General features: G+C 36.7%; 1 protein-coding gene across 9 annotated transcripts in view; it reads right to left on the bottom strand.

Moving 5' to 3' along the window:
• Positions 1 to 21,719, bottom strand: part of Ercc6l2 (ERCC excision repair 6 like 2) — a 202,456-nt gene that overhangs the window by 148,070 nt on the left and 32,667 nt on the right. For 8 of the 9 annotated variants that reach the window (XM_031359701.1, XM_031359702.1, XM_031359705.1 and 5 more), the window contains 7 exons: positions 21,579 to 21,698; positions 13,594 to 13,787; positions 6,892 to 7,053; positions 6,286 to 6,493; positions 3,699 to 3,839; positions 1,858 to 1,971; positions 445 to 564 (listed from right to left, as the gene is read on the bottom strand). In XM_031359701.1, coding sequence (XP_031215561.1) covers positions 445 to 564; positions 1,858 to 1,971; positions 3,699 to 3,839; positions 6,286 to 6,493; positions 6,892 to 7,053; positions 13,594 to 13,787; positions 21,579 to 21,698 — 1,059 coding nt within the window. Of the gene's footprint in view, positions 1 to 444; positions 565 to 1,857; positions 1,972 to 3,698; positions 3,840 to 6,285; positions 6,494 to 6,891; positions 7,054 to 8,191; positions 8,562 to 13,593; positions 13,788 to 21,578; positions 21,699 to 21,719 lie in introns of those variants that run through there. The other variant, XM_031359708.1, reaches the window with a different exon arrangement.

Genomic DNA, 21,719 nt, shown 5'->3' with positions numbered 1-21,719 from the left:
AGAGGCTATCACCAGTTCAAACTACTATGACAGATAATGTCCAGAGATCTGGTCAGGGCTGCAGAGCCTGGGCTTGCTTTCCACACCCTTCCTTCACTAATGCAGTACCAACAACAACAGGGCCACAGGTCAGTTCCAATGTGCACAACAACTGTTGTTACCTCGCATTTTACTATTTAGGTCAGCAAACAAAAATCTGAGAAAATCCAATCTAGATATAGAGGCCTTGCCCCTGTTCATAAGTGATAACAACATACATTTTAAATGTCCTTCAGCCCAATAGATTAGTAAGGAAAAGCTTGATGCATGTTTGATACAACTGCCACTGAGGACCTACTGTGTGCTCTGATCTATATGCAGGGATACAGGGTGGATACAGCCACCCTGTATCCCTGCATAAACCTCATCTTCTGTCTGCATGCACATTGAAGGAAGAATACATACCTTCATCTTCCCACTGTATTTAGGGTCAGAAAGTGTTTCGAAGGCTGCATCTTTGCTTTTCTGCACAAAATCTGGGAATCTGGAAAATACCTGATCACAGATCCTCTTGAGAAGTTTTTCCTTAAGAAAGAAGAAATTTCAATACATATTTAAACCTACAAAAAATAAAACTTTATTAAAAAATTCTATTTCTGAGAAGCAGAAATGGAATTTGCCTTCTTTAAGTAAAATTAACAATTCAGAAAATCCTAAAGCTCTATGTTAACCATGTATGGTTTCAATGAATTCTTGATATTATGAATGCTGATACTATTTCATTACTTCAAGATCTCCAAAACAAAGAAACAAAAATTCCCTAAAGAATAAATAATACTATCCAAAACTACTGTACCAAACTCTTAATAGCTTTCAAAATTAGTTTAAACACAGCAGCTACATCACAAGAAAATGTTAATGAAGGCGAGACATCGTCACTGCTGTGCTCTAGATTGAGACGCAGCTGCAGCACCAAGGCAATGCTAGTCAAGACTCAGCCTGAGAGGACTGATTGTGACAGCTTAGGAAACAGATTAAACAAGTAAAATTAAACATGACATTAGCAGAGTGGAACTGATTTATCAGCTATCCAAGTAATTATACCAAAAAATACACAAAACATAAACACAATTAGACACATAAAACAACTATTACTTTAAATTCAAACTTTTTCTGCCTGATTAAAAATATAAGTGCACATGTTTCTTGATAAGTAAATTTTACTTAAAAAAATATTAGTACTGATTTTGAATATTGAACTCAGCACCTTGCACATGCACAAAGTTGTGTCATTCAACTACTAAATTTTAAAATAAGCAAGTCAGATGCCTCTGGAAAGAAGCTAGACTGAAGAGACTGACTGACTAATTAGAGCTGAAATATTGTGGAGAGACTGGAATATTATAAGTTCAGAAGTTAATTATCTTATACTGGGTGAAGTCTTAGCTCCAAATTCCTAAGAGCCCTTCCTTACCCACCTCTGTGTCAGAATGACTGTCCCAGGACTAACAGAATAATCCTTTGGAATATAGTTTCTACTCATCCAAAAGCTAGGAATGTTATTAGAGAGCATCCTGGACCTACAGAAAAGCTCCCCTCATCTTGTACCCATCTCTCTGATGTACCCACCAATATATTTCTAAAACTTCTTTATTTCTGACTTTCTTCTATAAACTAAAAACTTCATAAAACCACTTCCATGTTGAAATAGGGATTTGGTGTAATCTAAAGCTCTGTTCCCAGGCTCTGGTCACTAAAATGGCTCCAGGGTAGAGTATCTCTTATTTTCTTTTAGATGAGAACTATGCTTTTTTGTGTCAACAATACTGTACAGTATGTTTTATATCGGTAGTATCACAAAGGCATGTAAAGTCAAACCTGATGTTTGGAGGTGCTAGCAGCCTGCAGCAGTGCAACATGGTTAGCTACTTTCTGAAGCACAGTCAGGTAACTAAGGCACAAGGTTCTCACTGTGTCACCCTGTGAGTTGGTCTGTAACAGAACGGTCAGAAAACACAAACAAGAAAAGCATTAATAATACAGCTATATTACCAATTATAAAATGCATCACTTAGTACTTGTCTAATTATCTAAGACAGTAAAGGTCAAGCAAGTACTTGGAAGGAAATCCATGAACCGCTGAGCTGGAATCACTCTTGGTAACGTAATGACCATAATGTAGTGATGTTTATTTAGTAAGAGAAGTCTCCATCCTGGATGGGACAATGACAGAAAAGTTATCATTAAGGGGGTACTAGGAACAACACTAGGTAAGTCACAGTGTTCTAAAGAACACTTTACTCTCTACCTATGTTGTTACAACCTGGAAGAAATGAACATATTCTAAAGAGATACTTGTCTCAATCAGATTATTGAAACAATGGAGTACAAGAAAAATGGGAATTTCCCCAGGAATCTCACACAGTTCTAACTTGTCAAACCACCCCACAGACTGAAGCCCAGGCTCTGAGGAGCCAGTGGTGGGCGGGACCTCACTTTGACTGACACTGCTTGCTTGTGGACATCCTCTGCCCTCTTTTTAAACTTGATCTCATTTCTGAACCCTGAAGATGGACTTGAGGAATCTGATGCACCTTTGTCCCTCTTTTCAATGTAGCTGAGCTGAATAAATTTCCTCTTTCTGCTTTCTATTTTTAATTTGGCTTTTAAAATTGTATTACTGCTGAGTAGCCAGATTTGACTTGTGAAACAGGTTGTGGCCACATTATCTGACAAAACTAACTGGAATGGAAATGACTGGAAACAGCAAAACCACTTAGGTAGCATAAAAAGCAATCTAGATAAATACATAGGGTCCTTGTAATCATCACAGATATATGACAAAAGAGGTTAAAAAAAGAGCAAGAAATATAAAGAGCAGATAGAAAAACAAGTGACTTTTTGTCCCTTAAAAAGCATTTTGTTCTATCGATCCAAATCTCTATTAAATGGACACTATGTCTAGAAGTCACATCTTCTCAGCAGCAGTGATTCATTCTTACAAGCTGTGCTGGGAAATTTGTGAAAAGAAAAAAAAAATTAAGATGAAAGTAGACTACTTACTAATATGAAGTAAGAAGATACCAATTTGAAGTTTAGTTTCTAAACTACGTTTTATAGCAATTTGAATATTGTATTTTGTATGTGGTTATTTAACACTATAAAGCATTACTGATAAGTTGTATTTACATATGTGTATGTATGTGATGCCTGGCATGCATCTGAAGGCCAGAGGATAACTTTTTTTTAAAGATTTATTTATTTATTTTATGTATGTGAGTACACTGTAGCTGTCTTCAGGCACACCAGAAGAGGGCATCAGATCCCATTACAGATGGTTATGAGCCACCATGTAGTTGCTGGGCATTTAACTCAGGAACTCTAGAAGAGCAGTCAGTGCTCTTAACAGTTGAGCCATCTCTCCAGTCCCAGAGAGTAACTTTTAATAGCCAGTTCCTGCCTTCCACTTGTTTTGAAGCAGGTTCTCTTCTGGACCACACGCTCCCAGGATTCTCCATCCACACACAGATCTTGTGAGGGAGTGGTGGGCTCACAGAACCTGTTAATGCAACCTGGGTGGGCTCTAGGGATCAGAACTAAGCTGTCAGGCTTGGCCCCTTGATAACTTTTTAAAAACATAACTTCTAAGGTTAAAGAAACGAAGTAAAGTGGTATTGCTGACACCAGAGCAAACAGTAGAGATGAATGAAAATGCTTGCCTTGTAACAACACTTTCTGCGCTTCTGGCCACTGCCACAGGTACAAGGTTGAGAAGATGTGAGGATCAGAGCCACATCTTCGGTTTCTAACACTGTTTGGTAGACAGCTTTCTGGAAGTCTGTCAAAGAACAATACACCATCTGTACACAAAGGAGAGGACAATTATTAGGATTCCTGTAATGGTAAGAAAAATCATCACAACGGACACTGGATTTGATGAGGGCAACAGTGCCATCACCCATACTACCTCAGCTTATGTCTTTATGACAATTACCCTGTCTCCTCACCCCACTTTATACTGTTCAGATTACCATCTTACCTCCGAATAAACCTTATCATTTGTTCTTGTTTTCACTTAAAAGAAAAAAAGTACATGAAAAACAAATAATGTGACTTCCTTATACATTCTCAGTATATCCTGGGTCTCTTAAGACATTTCTATCAATTTATCATGAAAACAAATCACAATAAGGTAAAACAAAAGATTTAGAACATTAGTATAAATTATGTTACTGAATACTGAAAAAACTGACAAAAATGCTACAAATTTCATATTATATTAGTTGCTTATTTTGAGTATCTTGCTATATAATCCTAAAAGTAGTGAGGAAAATAATTAAATATATGCAAAAGCAAACATAATTTGCTACTGAATGTCCAAGTTCAAGGACAGAATATTATCACAAAACAATGCTGCCAAGTTATAAGGAACACTACTTCCCTCTCACTTCTGACAGCACTAATTTCTATTAATAAAATTCTTCTAGACATGTATGTAACCAGTGTCAAAAATCAAATATCTGTAACAGGGCATAAAAATGTGAACAATAAGGAACAGTATTTCCTTATTTTTAAGTAATTTTTTTATAAGTATTTATATAGCTACAATGGGAGAGTATTACAAAAAAAGTATGTATTCAGCGAATATAGGAATGTCTTTAAAAACAATGCTACATTTAAAAACATGTCTACAGAATATGACTCCTTGATGCTCAGTCTTGAATATGAAAGTATGTAAGAATAGCAGTAAAACATAGAAGATGACTGTCAGTGACTAAATATACAGTGTATTTATTATGTTAGTATTCAACACTAACAGTTATTAAGTGTTTCTTACATGTCATGCATTTCTGAACAACCATGTGAAGCCCGTCTGACTCCATTGGTTCCACTTAACAAACAACACTGGTCTTAGTAGCTGCTCAACTGAGGAAACTTTAACTGTGAGAGCCAGAGCCCAAGTTTTAAACCTTTAGGCGAGATCCTCTCTTGATGTATTTGTTTGTATTATTCCTACTTAACAGATTGCACACACACACACACAGACACACACACACACACACCTCTGCATGCAACATTTTAAAAAGCAGTGGTTCACAAAGTACTCCTACATAATATTTGCTTTAGACAAATATCAAAAGTCACATATTATCAATTTTCTCAATCTCCACACCAGTACCAGCCTTTATTTTCAAATCTATTTTTATAAGGTATCCTAAGATTAGAGTGCATTTGATACCATCACCACAGCATGAGTTAAATTTAGCTCATAATAATTTACACAATCTTTATTCTACTGCTAGAACTATTAAGAATCACAAGGCTAAACAATCAAGGAAATGTAAAAAGAAATCTTAGAGAACTCCAATTTTCTTAAAGCAGTAACAATATTATTCTCTTACCAGTTAAAATTAGGTCAGTAGCCTAACTACAAACAGCATTTCACATAGAGCCAATGCTGCAGAAAAGCTCTTAACCTCTTCAGTTCTGTAACTAGAATTACGATGCCAGAGCCCACTGAGCAGTACAGTGTGTGTGACAGAAAAACTCATTACAAAGGGAAGCTCTCCCCACGTCCTTAAGGAAGAAATGAATCAAGAGCCTTGAAAGGACATGGGGATTTGGTCTGGTTTGGATTTATTTTGTTTTGTTTTCTGAGAAAGAGTTTCACTGTATAGACTTGGCTGGCCTGAACTCAGAGATCTACCTGCCTCTGCTTTTTGGTGCTGAGATTAAAAGGGAAAGCCATTACACCTAGCTTAAGATATGTGTTAGATGTATGCTGTCATGGCTTGGATCCCAAAGGATGCCTATAGGTCCACAAGTGAAGATCCAGCTCAATGGCCTTTGGCACCACGGTGAGGTGGTGGAGCCTTTACAAGGAACCAAGGTCAGTGAAATTGTGTCCCTAAAGGGGACACTGGGTTCCTGACCCCTTCCTGACTCTTTTTTTTTCTCCCCAACATTATGAGGTAAGAGTTTGTTCATCATGTTTTCCCATGAGTCACAGACTGAAACCTATAAAACCAAGGTAAACCTTTCTTCTTGTATAGTGATTTATCTCCAAAATATGTCATGGCAATAGAAAGCTAGCAAATACAAGTAGTAATTACAGGCCTATTAGCTATTGGGTTGGTGAAATTAGGAAAAAAATAAAACTGAGTTCAATTCATGTTCCCACACATAACAAACTAATTCTACAAAAGAAACCCTAAAAAGAAATACAATGCTTTTCAGTTAAAAAATAAATAAGTAAAAAAAAAAATGTGACAATGAATTAATAATCTACACAAACACAGTTCTCACCCGGTCTTCCTTCTTAGGCAGCTGACCCTTGATAAGAGTCTTGGTACGCCTGAGAAAGCAGCCAGACATCTTTTTTGCAAGCCTGTGCATGGCTTTTCGGCCAGTAGCAAGTTCTCGTTTTGTTGCTGTGTGTCTCTGACCATGTTCCACTGGGTCAGAAAATTGTTTCTTGAAATGAATCCTGCTACCTAAAAGTCCTGGCACAGCCCTTCACGAAGGCAGTAAGAAAAAAATTTAACAGAGTTACTAATTTATCTAAAAAGAAAAGTATTCAATTCTATTGCTTGTAAGGGATATATTCAGTGGCTTACTTAATTACAATAAAAGCAAAACTCAGGAAAAGAGCATTCCTTCTTTATGATTGTTTATAACTGAAGATGATGGACTAGTAATTCAGCATTTATTTACTCTGGGGATCAACAATAACATGCTAAGACTTTTCACAGGACTCTGAACACTGAAACATGCCTGGGAATGGGTATTTCTATAAACAGTTAAGTGATTACTTTTTTGGGGGAGGGGCTATGATTTAAAGAACCAGCAATCAGGAAACAGGGGCAGCATTCATCTAAACACTATCCCTGAAACATCCACACACTCACTTACCAGTCCATGACACACCACAGCTCCTTCATGTTGTTCTGAAGGATAGTGCCAGTGAGGCCGATGCGGACCTTACAGTTCACAGCCTTCATAACCTCTGTAACTCGGGCTTTTGGATTCTTGATTCTATGAGCCTCATCTACAATAATAGCTGACCATTCCAAACTACAAGACAAAAGGGAATGGGTGGAAGGAAGAGACAGAAAATTTCCTTACCTTAGACATTTACACAACAATTTTTTTAATCCGTAACACCTTTATCCTTTGATGATCCTACTGAGTTCTCATCTGGCTAAGTGACCCTGGGTCACAGAATACCACTGATAAATATAGGAAACATGAGAGATGAGAAACGACATGATTATGTAAGCCCCCATAAAATGTATATGATACTATAACTGTTTTAGAGAGCATGTTTGATAATGCTGGAAAAAATACTAACATTATTAAATGACAATTCCTCCTTTAAGTAACAAACCAGAAACAGGCACACCAAAGAAAGAACTATACGTTAAATCTGAATGAAAAGCATCCATATAAACAAACCTCAGTTCTTTTTTGAAACTTGTAATAAACACTTTGCCAAAAAGGTTAGCAGACCTTGCCTTGCTTTAAGTTAAAATTAAATCTAATTCCTAACCAATGAGACTCTTCTTTATAGAAGTATACCATTAATAAGATAAAGAAAATGATAAGCTACAAAAGCAGATTATGCCGTAAGACCCAATAAGATAAATGGATTCAAGTAAGGGTAAATTTACATGCCAACACATCTACATAAATGGACATAAAGATCAAAATACTAAAAATGTTGCTTTACAGACTTGCTATTGTCAAGAAAAGACTGTATTCTGAAGATGTTGTATGGATGCTTCCACTCTTACCCTACAGGTAAACTTAGTTATTAACAATGAACAACATGGAACTCCCCAAAGTGACAGATGGGAAGTTCACAGTCACGTTCATAAAGCATTCTTGCCAACAATGTCAACCTGCATGTAACAAAGTTTTTAGGCTCAATTTACTGAAATACAAATTATAAATGGGATCACTCTACATCAGGTGAGAACAAAAGACCAAATGACTAAAGTCACCACCCAAACCTTTACTGAACCCTGCTTTACAGATATTAGCTATTAATAATATCTTAAGGATAATTGAAGAAATTTTAATTGCTTTGTTTGTTTTCCCCTCATCTTTTAATTTTTTTTACTACTTTATTTTGTGAATGTATGTATGTATGCATGCATGCATGTATGTGTTTAAGTACCTATCTGTATGGGTACAAATGGTGTGCGCATACCATGTGAAAGACAGAGGTCAGCTTCAGAAGGTATTACTCCTTAGGTGCTGTCCACCTTTTTTTTTTGAGACAGGTTCTCTCCCTGGTCTGGAGTTGGCCAATTAGGTGAGATTACCCAGCCAGGGAGTTCCAGGGATCTGTATGTCTCAACCTACAGACATGTGCCACAATTTCCAGTGGGCTCTAGGGAATCAAAGTCAGGTTCTCATGCTTCATAGCAAGCACTTTACCAAGTCACCTGCCTGTAAGACAAAGATAATGAGGTATGAAGAACACTAACTTAGATATATAACAAAGTTAAAATATGGGCTCAAGCTGACATGCTAAGTGAAACTTACTGAAGTCATTCACTAGTGTACTTAGACAATGTGTATATTTATATGCATATAATATGTGAGCACACACATATGCACACAGATACATATGCATGAATGCACACACATGCATATATAAAAAGATCTATGGGCTCTAACTGGTTTTTTTTTGTTGTTGTTTGTTTTTTGTTTTTTGTTTTTTCGAGACAGGGTTTCTCTGTGTAGCTCTGTCCTGGAACTCACTCTATAGACCAGGCTGGCCTCAAACTCAGAAATCTGCCTGCCTCTGCCTCCCAAGTGCTGGGATCAAAGGCGTGTGCCACCACTGCCCAGCTCTAACTGTTAGTAGATAAATTCTCATATGTATTTGTCCAACTCTTCTACAGATTCCTTAATTTAAAGGTATAAAAAGATAGAATCTCTCTAGAACACAGAAAGGAAGAAATAGAAAGAAGATAGACAAGATGACTTAGAGAAACAGAGAAAATGGTCTGTAGGCAGCAGCAGAGCAAGCCAAGGAGCACTCTGATGCACATGTGTAGCTCTTAAAAGACTAGGGAGTGGGGATACTGGATGACTCAGGAAACTGGAGTCACATAAATACCTAATCATTTGTTCAAGAAGTTCAAAAATAATGATTCTTACATAAATACCCAATCATTTGTTCAAGAAGTTCAAAAATAACAATTCTTACTCCACAGTACATACATGAAAATTATTCTCATGTAAGGAAGTAAAAGGCAAAGTATGACAAATGTTAATTTTTCCCTAAGAAAAAGACAGATGATACACAAAAATCTTTAAAAACTGTAGCATAAATATGTTGTTAGATATGTGGATATAAAATTAAATTATTCTTGTAATCTCACCACTTTGAAAGTAGAGGTAGGAGTATCAAGAATTTAAGGCCAAAGGCTCCAGCTGCATATGTAGCAGAGGATGGCTTTATCTGGCATCAATGAGAGGGGAGACCCTTAGTCTCATAAAGTTCTGATGCCCCAGCATAGGAGAATGCTGGGGGGTGAGGTGGGAGTGGCTGGGCGGGTAGGGAGCACCCTCATAGCAGGGGAGAGACGGGAGTTGGTTTAGGTAGGTTTGTAGAGGGGAAACTGAGAAGGGGAGTAACATTTGAAATGTAAATAAATAAAATAATCAAAAAAAGATTTTTTTAAAAATTATAAAAAAAAAAAAAAAAAAAAGAAGAAGAAGAAGTAAAAGAAGAAGAACTTAAGGCCAGCCTGAGGTATACAGAAAAGTCTGGCTAGCCTGGGTTAGATGAAACTATCTGAAAACCAAACAAAACTGAACAAAGTCAGGGAGTGGGGCGGATGGGCAAAGGAGAGACATACAGACAGATAGACAGCCTGACTTAGTAGTGTCTGTAACAGCTCAAGGTACAGGTTAGGAGGAGTGCACACAAAAAAAGCAGGCTTATATGGCCTTTTACACATATTTAAATCTACCAACACTTCATGAAATATAATGAATATAACATAGTAGTAAAAATTATATATTGTTCAACCATAGTATACCATGCATTTGTCTATTCTGTGGATTGTTTATTATAAGTATACAGAGCGTCAAATGCACGAAGTAGTACTAACTCAGATCTAACATAAAACATTTAAAGTATATCAAAACAAAGACGTTTGAACTAGTAACAAGTAACAGCAAAAAGGGAATTTCCTCATTTCTCTACTTCTATAAATATATGGTTTACAGTTATATAATTTTTAGAACTCTTAATACTCGTGTCACATAAAATAAATAACCACTTACACATTTCTTTAGCAAATATACACTAAAATGTAATAAGCACTGAAACATAGAAGTTAAATATGAAATCTATGTTAAGGAACATACTTAACATAACTTAAAAGGACAGGTAAACAATTAAAATGTGACTATCTATAAGAAAATTTATTACATTTATCTAATTGCATAACATCTAGTTTTCAGGTAACATTAAGGTTTAAACCCTGAGGCCTGGAGTTAACTGGTAATCAATGTTAAAACTTCATGTTCACCACTGACTTGACTGTGTAAGCTTGGACAAATTACTTAATAATCTCTCCATAACCAAGATTATTGTCTTATGCCCTAATCCATAAAACAGTAAAATACAAACTTAGCATGGAGTAAAAAAATCACAACCAAAGCTTACCTAGTAAAATTTAAGTTTACCCACATTGCATTAAATATAAATGGTCTAAATACCTACCTCACAAATGCAAAGATTCTCAGAATGGATATTACAAAAAAAAAAAAAAAAATCACAGTTCAATTAAATTCTACTTTTTAAAGAAAGTCACTAAAAATATAAAAAAAAGTTGCAATAAAAGGATGGAAAAGCTATAATACACAGTAGCATAAGAGGACTGTTGGCAGTTATATTAATATTACATAAAGGAATATAAGAAGCAAAAATTAAGAGGTACTTTTAAAAATTAATCCATCAGAAAAAAATTAAAATTTGAAAATGTATGTGAACCTAAAAACAGAACTTAAAAATGTCTTACTTAAAGTTACAGAACTGAGGCGACATAAATAACTATATGATTTCGAATCTCATCTCAGAAATTATAAACCAACCCCAAAGAAAACCAGCAGGGAACACTCAAGACTACAAGGATCAATCTAGGCCTTTTGACACTGAGAGAACACTATACCTAGCAACCGAAGAATAAACTTTTCAGGTGCACATGCACTACAAAGATATAATTCCTATCATGATCTCATGATCTCCCTAAATTGAGTAAAAACAAAAAGGCCCACCATGTTAATATTGGTGAGACTAGGAAGCTACAGAGCCCTTATACAACTCCATTAAAGTACAAAGGCGTAATCACTATGGAAAACAGGCTTGCAGTTTCTTCTATTTAAATCTGCACTTACTCTAAAACTCAAATATCCACTCTCATTTATCTACCAAACAAAAATAAAAACCTTATGTCAAAAAGGGCTTCCACAAACATATTTCCTGACATTTTACTTGTAATAATAACAAACTAGGAAACAAATCAAATAAATAATTTCAAATGAATAGGTAACAAAAAGAGGAACATACTCATAAGGTGGAATAGAAAAGTAATTACTGGTTTACTGAATGGTTCAGAGGAATCTTAAAAACATGTTGGGCAAAGATGAATGAGGAACCTTTCAGCCAAATTGCATGAACGGAATTCTCTGGAATAGCTTGAAACAGCCTGTGGTGACAGAAGTCAAGATGCGTGTTCACAGTAAGAACCGCAGAATGTTTGCCTGCAAGGAGGAGGACAGCTGGGATGATACAAATGTTTTCTCCCTTGCTTGGGATAGGGGTTGAGTTCAAGTACTCATTTTTCAAAGCAGGTGTCAGCAAACTGTGGCTGTTGGGCTAAACCCAGATCGTGAATAGTTTTGCATTGTCAACAAACTAAGAATAGCTGCATATTTTTAGTAAGTTGAAAAATACAAAAATAATATTTCACAGAAACTATGTAGAGCCTCAAAATATTTACTAACTGGATCTTTGAAGAAAAATCTAACTATGCCAGGCATAGTTATAGTCATGGCATTATATAAGATGCCCCTTAGTATCTGAGGATTGGTTCAGGGACCAAAATATGTGGAAGTTCCAGTCAGTCTCTTACATAAATGACACAGTATCTGTATATAATCTACATATATCTTCCTGTATTCTTCAAATAATCTGTGTAATGTATAATACCCTCCATAATATAAATGCTATGTAAAAATATAATACTGAGTTGTTTAGGGAAATCATTAATTTGTTATAGACACATTTTTCTAGCCATGTGGAATCCGTGGAAATGGAGGCTAACTACAAGTAAAAATCACTATTGATTAGTGTACCTCATTAGGTTAATTCTAATGGAAACTTTCCACCTGTGTTTGAATAACCCTTTTTGGCAAAAAGCAATCCAATTCATCCTGTCATTTTCTAGATGAGATGACTTACCTAAATCCACATAGCTTTGTAGCATGTGTTTTTTAGTATATTCTTTTTCGGTATTTTTGAGCACAGGCCCTCATATGTTTGTTCATGCTAGCCTTAAATTCATGATCCTCTCACCTCAGCTCCAGAGCAGGTAAGGTTTGGAGTATGCCCCATCCCACCTCACTACATTTTACTCTTGAGTACATTTGTGTGATCTCATGCCAGGGCATTTTAGCTCATTTCAAAGAATCACTTTTAAGGAAGTTTTCTGCCATTCTCTCTTTCGCTGACTATAATGCACACTGGTTAAAACCATAGTATTTTAGCACTTCAAAGATTTATTAGGTAACTCACATGTCCCCTCTGCTTTTATGCTCTTGGCACTTGTCTGTTATCTAGTAAGGACACCTCATTTTGACTTATAATCCTATGTAAACAGCCTAATTTTTTCTTAATCACATCTTTTTTTTTTTAAGATTTATTTATTATTATAAATGAGTACACTGTAGCTGTCTTCAGGCACACCAGAAGGGGGCATCAGATCTCATTATGGGTGGTTGTGAGCCACCATGTGGTTGCTGGGATTTGAACTCATGACCTTCCAAAGAGCAGTCGGTGCTCCTACCGCTGAGCCATCTCACCAGCCCCTCTTAATCACATCTTTAAACACGATTATATTCTAACGTTGGAACTTATACACTTGAACTGGGAATTTGGGCACAAACTAGGTCAGGAAAAAAAACCCTCTTAATTGGTTTTCTTCCACCAACATGGCTCACCCTACCAATAGGAGCTTTTTTCCTCCATAACTGCTGGAAATACATCAGGGCTGTGCTACTGATCTAAGGTGCAGACCAAAATGTTCTAAGTGGTTTTCAATATTGTCATAGGCATCATCTATGCAAAGTGCTGTACATGGGACTTGGGACAAATCTTTCTACTCTCTAAAATGCACTCTTTAGAAAGGAGTTTAAGAATTACAATTGAAGTGGTAAAAAGCTGTACAGATGGAGTCAGCCATCACATACTGTGGTTTATAACCCTGACATGAAAATCAGGCTAAATGAGCTTGAGTTTTGAGCCCTGATATAAGGATGCACATGACTCATGTTGGCAGCACACTGACAGAACTAATCTCATGAGTTTACCTGTTAAGCTCCTCCAGACACAAGCGCAGTGTTTCATACGTTGTCAGAGCAATTTCAAATTTCCTCTGCTTTAAACGAATCAGCTCATTGTCTTTTTTGCTACCATGTAAAACAGTAACTCTGAAATATCCCCAGGTATCCAATTCATCCTTCCAGTTGTAGAGGACAGAAAGAGGAGCGACTATTAAGAACATCTAAAAACAGGAAGAAAAGCATCCATGTTTTTAATAAGAACTCCAACATGAAATGGCACAGTATCAATAGTTCCACTCTTTGATTTTGATGCTATAAGTAAATTAATTAATACAATAATTGGTTTGCTAAATGTGGATAAAAAAACTCCTCAAAAATATTCTTTGCTTAATTGGTTTTTTTGTTAGAACAAAGAAGATAACCCACTGAAAGGAATAGTTATTTTTCATTTCTATTCTTAAAGGCACTGAAGAGAAAAGTGACTCTCTAAGATAGAGAACAGTAACATTAGGATCCCAGCAAACGGGCAGCATCCCCTCTGAACAGTCTTCTAGGGTTCCTTTCTTCTCTTTCCTACTCCCTTTGCTCAGACTCTCTCAGTCGAAGGCATGAAAAACCGGAAAACTGGAGCAAGCAGAGGACCTCTACCTAGGTTTCTGTTAGTAACTTTACCTGTACTTATTTCCACACACCCTGCCTTCCCACCTGTGACTACAAGTTAACTGTTTATGTTCTTCAAAGACAACACAGTTTGATTCTTAGTGGCTCCCATCTGTCCTTCTATCAGTCTGGAATCAACATGGTAAAATTGGCCTCAGCTTTCCCCACACGCCAGCTTTATTTTTATAAAGAACCACTTTTATCAACTGGCATATTTTCCAAAACAAAACAAAAATCAAACTGAAACAAGATAGAGCATGTTTTCTCACAGTACATCTTTGGCTACCAGGCTCTTCCTTCACAGCTATGTTCTCAAGACTTATCAACATTTACTCCTGTACTCTACTGAACTTCTAGCTATTTAGAAATAAGCTACAGTCTGGATATGAAATGTTCCCCAAAGGCATGTGTGGTAAAGGCTTGGGTCACGGGGAGATGGTTGGACTTTAAAAAGACAGTGCCTTGTGAAGGGAAATTGAACTACTGGGGCATGGTTCAATGGTCTTGGAGAACATCTCTCCTATCTTTTTCACTTTGTCCTCCATGAATGAACAGCTTCCTTTGCCATATATTCCTATCATGATGTACTACCTTGGCACAGGCTGTAAAGCCAAGAAGACAACTGATGGTGAACCAAAGCCTCTAAAACTAAGAGCCAAAATAAACTTATCCTTCTTTTAAGTTACTTATCTCTGGTAATTTGTCACAATGACAGAAAGTGGATTAATTCAGCTTTCAAGAAGAGAAATTTAGTTTTCACAGTGGTGCTTGGAGGCTCCACTTTTCGTTTTTAACCCCAGATATCACTCTTATCAACTACTTAAAAATTTTATGTTTTTACTTTTCTTTATGACCAATTCTCCTAAGTTATTATGTATAAGAGGATTATTGGTAAACTTTTCTAAAGGTTTATACTCCCAAGAGATGAAGCAATAAAACATACTATAAAATAAAGGGCTTTGTGTAACGTTTTATCAGGCCATTTATGACCTGTAAGAAACAAAATATGTGACCGTTATTTGTAAAGAGAAAGAAGAAACCTAAAGTCTAGCTGAAGCTAACCCCTTACCCCATTTACTAAGCACTGGAGCACCTTCCTGTCTGGCTTTACTTCAAATACCTTTTGCTATTGTAGTTTACCTTACAATTTAATTTTTTTCCTACTTTCGAATACAAAGTCAAGGCTCAAAATGCTATGTCTGATTGTGATGCCTCTCTTTGAATTTTGTATATTACAAGATGAAAATCCTGAATAGAAACTCCATCTGTATATTCAGGAGTTTTCTACAGTTCCAGTAGTTCCTACCCTTACAACTGCAGTGCTAAGAATTTAACCCGCACTTGTCACTCCACAAGTTGATGAGATGCATACATAAGGATTTTCACAGTAGCATCACCATTTGCAATGCTACTCCCATGACTAATCCTTCTTAAACCTGCTTGGCTCCTTATTTTTCCTTCCTAGTGCTCAAGTTTTGTTTAGCCTTAAATGTCAATTTGATATTGCCTAGAGTCATCTAAGAACAGAAGTCTTAATTGAGGAATTTTCTAGATCAAACTAGTCTACGGGAATGTCTGTGGGAGCTGTCTTTATTAATTGATGTGAAAGGCCCTAGCCTACTGTGGGCTGTACCATTCTTAGGCAAGCTATCCTGGGTTGTAAAAGAAAGCTAGCTAAGCATGAACCTGCAAGCAAGTGAGAGAATGAGCCAGGAAACAGTTACTCCAAGGTTCCTGACTCCAGGTTCCCACTGTGAGTTCCTTCAGTACTAGACTATGACCCAGAAGTGTTTCCTCCCCAAGCATATCTGACCAGAGTCTTTTATCCAGTAACAGAAAGGCACAAACTTTCCAACTGTCTCAGTGACACAAGAGCTTAAAAGGTGGCAAATGTAAGTAAAGTAACTGGAAAGCACTTCTGTTCTCTACCACACAACATCTTTCTTATACTGGTATTGTAACTGCTAGAAAATTTTTTTATTTTTCAATTTTAATTGTGTGTGTGTGTGTGTGTGTGTGTGTGTGTGTGTGTGTGTGTGTGTTTGGTGCATGTTTGTGTGCACATATGTGTAGAACAAAGACTGACTTTGAATATCTTCCTGTCTGGCTCCCCACAGGAAGAGCAACAGAATCAACTAACCTGGACCCTTGGAGCTCTCAAAGACTGAACTACCAACCAAAGAACATACACTGGCTGGACTTAGGCCTCTACACATATGTAACAGATGTGCAGCTCCGTCTTCATGTGGATCCTGGACAAATGGAGCAGGGACTATCCCAAAAGCTGTTGCCTGTAGGTGGGATATGTTCTTCTATCTGGGCTGCCTTGTCTGGCTTCAATAGGAGAGTAAGCACCTACCCTCACAGAAACATAAAGCCTGGGTGTGGGGGATACATCTGGGGGTAGGGTGGGGGACAGTTTAGGGGAGAAGGGGAGAGGGGATGGGGAAAGGATTGTGGGACAGGGTGACTTGGAGGTGGGCAGTGAGCAGGATAAAAAATGAATAATAAAAAAAAGAAAGGAAGGAAGGGAGGGAGGGAGGGAGGGAGGGAGGGAGGGACAGAGGGAAGGAAGGAAGGAGGGAGGGAGGGAGGGAAGAAGGGAAGGAGGGAAGGAGGGAAGAAGGGAGGGAAGCAAGCAGCTGTTTTTGGCTAGGCTAGGCTGGCTGGCAAGCTGAGATCTACCTGATTGTTTCCCAGCACTGACATTACTTTTCTACACAGGTTCTGGGGTACATTCCATGCTATCGTCACAGCAAGTCCTTTACCCACTGGTCTAACTCTCTACCCACCTCTCTTTTATTAGACATTTTCCTTAGAATCTCCATAGTTTGATCTTACAAGATGATATTTTTAATTAACTATGATTTATTTCATAAAGACCAAGCTACAGTAAGACTTAGTCTAAATTTAACAAATCGTTCCAAGAAGCAGCACTTAAAATGCATGATTTGTACCTTTTCCTTTAGGAATTCATTGGCACTTATATTTCATGCATTCCTCAAAGACTTATTCATACCTGAAAAGTTTTAGAATGCCTATAAAATAATCTCTCTCACACATACACACAGCCCTAGTTCAAACTACTAACTCATAATCGGTAATATTTAATTCATTCATTGTTTATTTCTCAAGGAGATTGAAATCAGTCTTTTGGGATTCTGTTTTGATTCTAGCATTATCTTTATCTTTACTTTATTCTCTTTTCTACAAAACTTCATTCAGAAATGTATGCTACTTCAAATGGACTCTCTGAAAATATATATGCACTATTGCCAAGCAAACAAAGAACACCTATGAAAACCAATCTGTAACAGAGCTGTGACCCCTGGAAAGGAGCCCCAGCGGAGTAAAAGAGTTCAGGAAGATGGCAATGAGTACAACACCCCCATCCCTCACAGAACTGAGAAGGCCATATTGTACCTATGAGAAAAAAATCATGAAACAAACAGCCATAAAAACAATAACAGAACCCAACAGACTGAAGCAGTTGGAAGGATCGGGACAATAAAAGCAATGCCTAGGGATTTTAAGGAAAATCAGTGGAATCAGTCTTTTGTCAAAAATGTTTACTTTGGGGCTGGCGAGATGGCTCACTGGGTAAGAGCACTGACTTCTCTTCTGAAGGTCCTGAGTTCGGATCCCAGCAACCACATGGTGGCTCACAACCGCCTGTAATGAGATCGGATGCCCTCTTCTGGTGCGTCTGAAGACAGCTGCAGTAAATTACGCTGGAGCAAGCAGGGCCTGCAGAGGTCCTGAGTTCAATAGCCACACACAGTGTTCTTATACACATAAAAATAAATAAAATAAATCTAAAAAAAAAAAAAAGTTTACTCTGCCACCAATACTAAGCATCCCCTATAAAAACATACTCTACATACTTTTAAATTAAGAAAAAATATTTATTAAATTTATGTTTTCATACATATGTGCACCACATGCATGCAGGAGCCTATAGAGACCAGAGCATCAGATCCCCTAAATGATTAAAACTGATTGTAAGCTATGTATGCTAGGAACCAAACTTGGTCCTCTGCAAGAGCAGTAAATTCTCCTAATTGTAGAGCCATCTCTCTAGCCCCTGGGTACATTTTTCAAAAGTGAACTTATTTGGTAGAATTCTACAGTAAATATCAGGGCTTTGCAGGGTGGAGGGATGTCAAAGATAGACTCTTAGGTATTCCCTTCAATAAACAAAAAAATCAGTTTAGTATTGAACTATCATTTAAAAATACAACAGAAAATAATTTTCACCTTTTTTTATAATTTATAATTATTTGGGTTAAGTTATAATGCAAAATTTTGAACTCACAAATCAACAAATAATTTTCAACAAGTAACCAGCATACAAATGAAATTTATGAAACTTAAAGAGATTAATGAGAACCAACACAAACACAATATAAATGAACAACCTTAGTCATAACAGAAAATTTAATACAGATTTCTCAGAACTCAGTTGTGAAATAAACAAGAAAATCACATCAGAAGAGGAGCTCCAGCTGCCACCTGCCCAGGTCTGAGTTCTTTTTTAGAGACTGTCATTTATGAGAAGTCAGGATTCTTTACTACACTGCAGAAAAGTTTCAGGATGAGAAAGTATGAAACAGAGTTGCAGCTTATTAAGAAAAGATTTTAGCTTAGGTTCAAGCATAGATTCTATCATAAAGAAAGGTATTTAGGAAAAGGACAGTACATATCCACATTTGGACACGAGCTTCTCAAGAGAGCTGAGTGCCTTAACAGTAGCCATATAAATAATTTTGGTGGATATGAGGTTTCCTTGTTAAACAAACTGTTTTCAGTAAATGAGATCATAGGGTATTTCCTGAGACACACTGGACAGGTTTACAGGAGACAATTTTTTTTTATTAACTTTTATTTTATGTACATTGGTGTCTTGCCTGCATGTATGTCTATGTGAGGGCACTGGATCCCCTGAAATAGGAGTTACAGACAGTTATGAACTGCCATGTGGGTGCTGGGAATTGAAGTCAGGTCCTTTGGAAGAATAGCCAGTGCTCTTAACTACTGAGCCATCTCTCCAGCCCCCAGGTGACAAGTGTTGAAGGAATCCTTACTATATTGGGTCAAAAGCTTTCTCCATAAACATAGGTTTCCCATAAACCAAGTTATAGTCTAGCCAGCATCTCAAAAAAGAGTAAGGCAAACTCAAAGGTGTTTCACAACTGTTTAACTTAGGTCTTACGCAAAATTAATTATCTTGGTATTCTTACTTGGAATGTCCCTATCGTTTATATACAGGCAATCCTCACAGTAAATCTGCTAATGGTGCTGGAATTCTTGACATTCATCTTGACAATTTTGATCATCAGGCAAGAGGATCACTTTATTTCTAACCTGCCTTGACTAAAGGCTTTTAACAAAGTAATGAAGCTTAGTTAAATAGAAAATACAGAACTATGTGGTCATAGTAACAAAGAAACAAGTAGATATTTCCAAACAATAGAGTATACAAAATAAGACATCAAAACACTAAAAATACTTTATTCAGAAAACATTATGGTTATATTATTCTGTAAGAAAAACACACAGAGCTTTGCTTTTTACTCTGTACCAAATATTATAATCATTTAGAAATTTTAAGATTTCTCTTTTAGATAGTATTTGGGTAAAGAGAACAAAATTGGAGTTGCAGATAATTTAGAGAAGAAAAATGAAATCAGTACTACTTTCCAAAATTGGAATGGAGCTAAAGTAGTAATGTGTAAAGGAACATTTACACATTAATGGAATTTATTAGAATATAAGACAACACAAATTAATAAAATTTTACTACAGAAGATCTAATAGAAGCAATGTATATTGTGACAAAGGATTTCAGTATATATGCACACATACATAATTCAATATATAGGCATACAACATAATTTGGTATATATGCACATACACGTAATTTAGTATATATGCACATACACAATTCAGTATACATGCACACATAATCTAGTACATATGCACACACACAAAATTCAGTATATGTACATATATACATAATTCAGTATATATACACATACACACAGAGGAACAAAAGAAGGGAAGAACAAGGGAGGGTTCCACTGTCAACTTTGTCAACCACATGGAGGATACATTTTTCTTTTCCCACTCTTACTCTTGCTGGAGCATTCTGAATACATTTAACTGTATTTACGTTTTAAATCACACTACTTTTTTTTTCTCTTCCCAGTCTAGTTGTTGTAAGCTCCAGATTAACTGAGAGACCCTGACTCAAAAACTAAGGTAAAGAAGGTGACACCAGACATCGGTTCAGACCCTCATTAGCATATAGACAGACACTTGTGCGCGTTCTTCTGCATACACCTGTGCACATGCAAGCATGTACACACAAAAAGAACGTAAGTTTTGGGCTGGCAAGATGGCTCACTGGGTAAGAGCACTGACTGCTCTTCCGAAGGTCCTGAGTTCGGATCCCAGCAACCACATGGTGGCTCACAACCACCCCTAGTGAGATCGGATATCTTCTGGTGTGTCTGAAGACAGCTGCAGTAAATTACCCGGGAGCAAGCGGGACTGGAGCCAGTGGAGCCCAAGTGAGCTGGCCGGAGCGAGTGTGGCCGGCAGAAGTCCTGAGATCAACAGCAGCCACACACGATAGCTCACGGCCATCTGTACAGCTACAGTGTACTCATACACATAAAATAAATAAAAATAAAGCTTTAAAAAAAAAAAGAATGTAAGTTTAACGCTCTACAATAATTTTATTATTTTATTACAAATCTCTTATTTTGTCTACAATCACTCCACCCTGAACATGTCCAATCTTGTCTAATCTCAGCAGAGTTAGGCCTGATTAGCTACCTGGATGGGAAGTCTCTGGTTTGTATAAGAACTATATATATTTATAAACACATTTATGAGTACCATTCATTGCCACAAGAGCAGAAGCAGAGACAAACATAAACCTGGTCTTTTCAATTTTCTGATGTGAATATACAAAATATCCATGATGCACCTTTACTACCATTATCTGTATGCCTCCTTTTGTTCTTACATAAATTAAAAACAAATTAATGAAGAACTGAATTAACCTTACATATAATATGCATGTCAATTTAACAAATAAGTCATGGAAATACAGACAATAGATTGAAACGCCAAACAAGTTTAAGTTGAAATTCATCTTGTCATTGTCGAGAAATAAACTGACTTAAACTAGCAGATGAAATTGTCAACCTTCTAAAAACAGTCTTATAAAATAAATATTTTATGTTCAAACTCTTGTATTAAAATGTAAGATACATTACATTGTGTTTAAATGTTTCTGTGTTTGCAATATCAGCTTTATGAGTTGAACACTTTTAGATATTCACCTTTTTGGCTGTAGAAGAAGGTTCCTTTTTCATACTTTTTAGTAAAAACTCTGGCATGTTATTTTCAATATCTTCACGAGTTCCCTTTTTATGCAAAACTGCAGCCAGAAATGAAATAACCTGGAAGAAAAAAAGACTTTT

Source organism: Mastomys coucha, unplaced genomic scaffold (genome assembly GCF_008632895.1).
Source record: "Mastomys coucha isolate ucsf_1 unplaced genomic scaffold, UCSF_Mcou_1 pScaffold7, whole genome shotgun sequence".
In the NCBI taxonomy this organism is placed as follows: Eukaryota; Metazoa; Chordata; class Mammalia; order Rodentia; family Muridae; genus Mastomys; species Mastomys coucha.
Note: the sequence above shows the minus strand (reverse complement) of the source record. Positions and strands in the feature narration are given on the sequence as shown.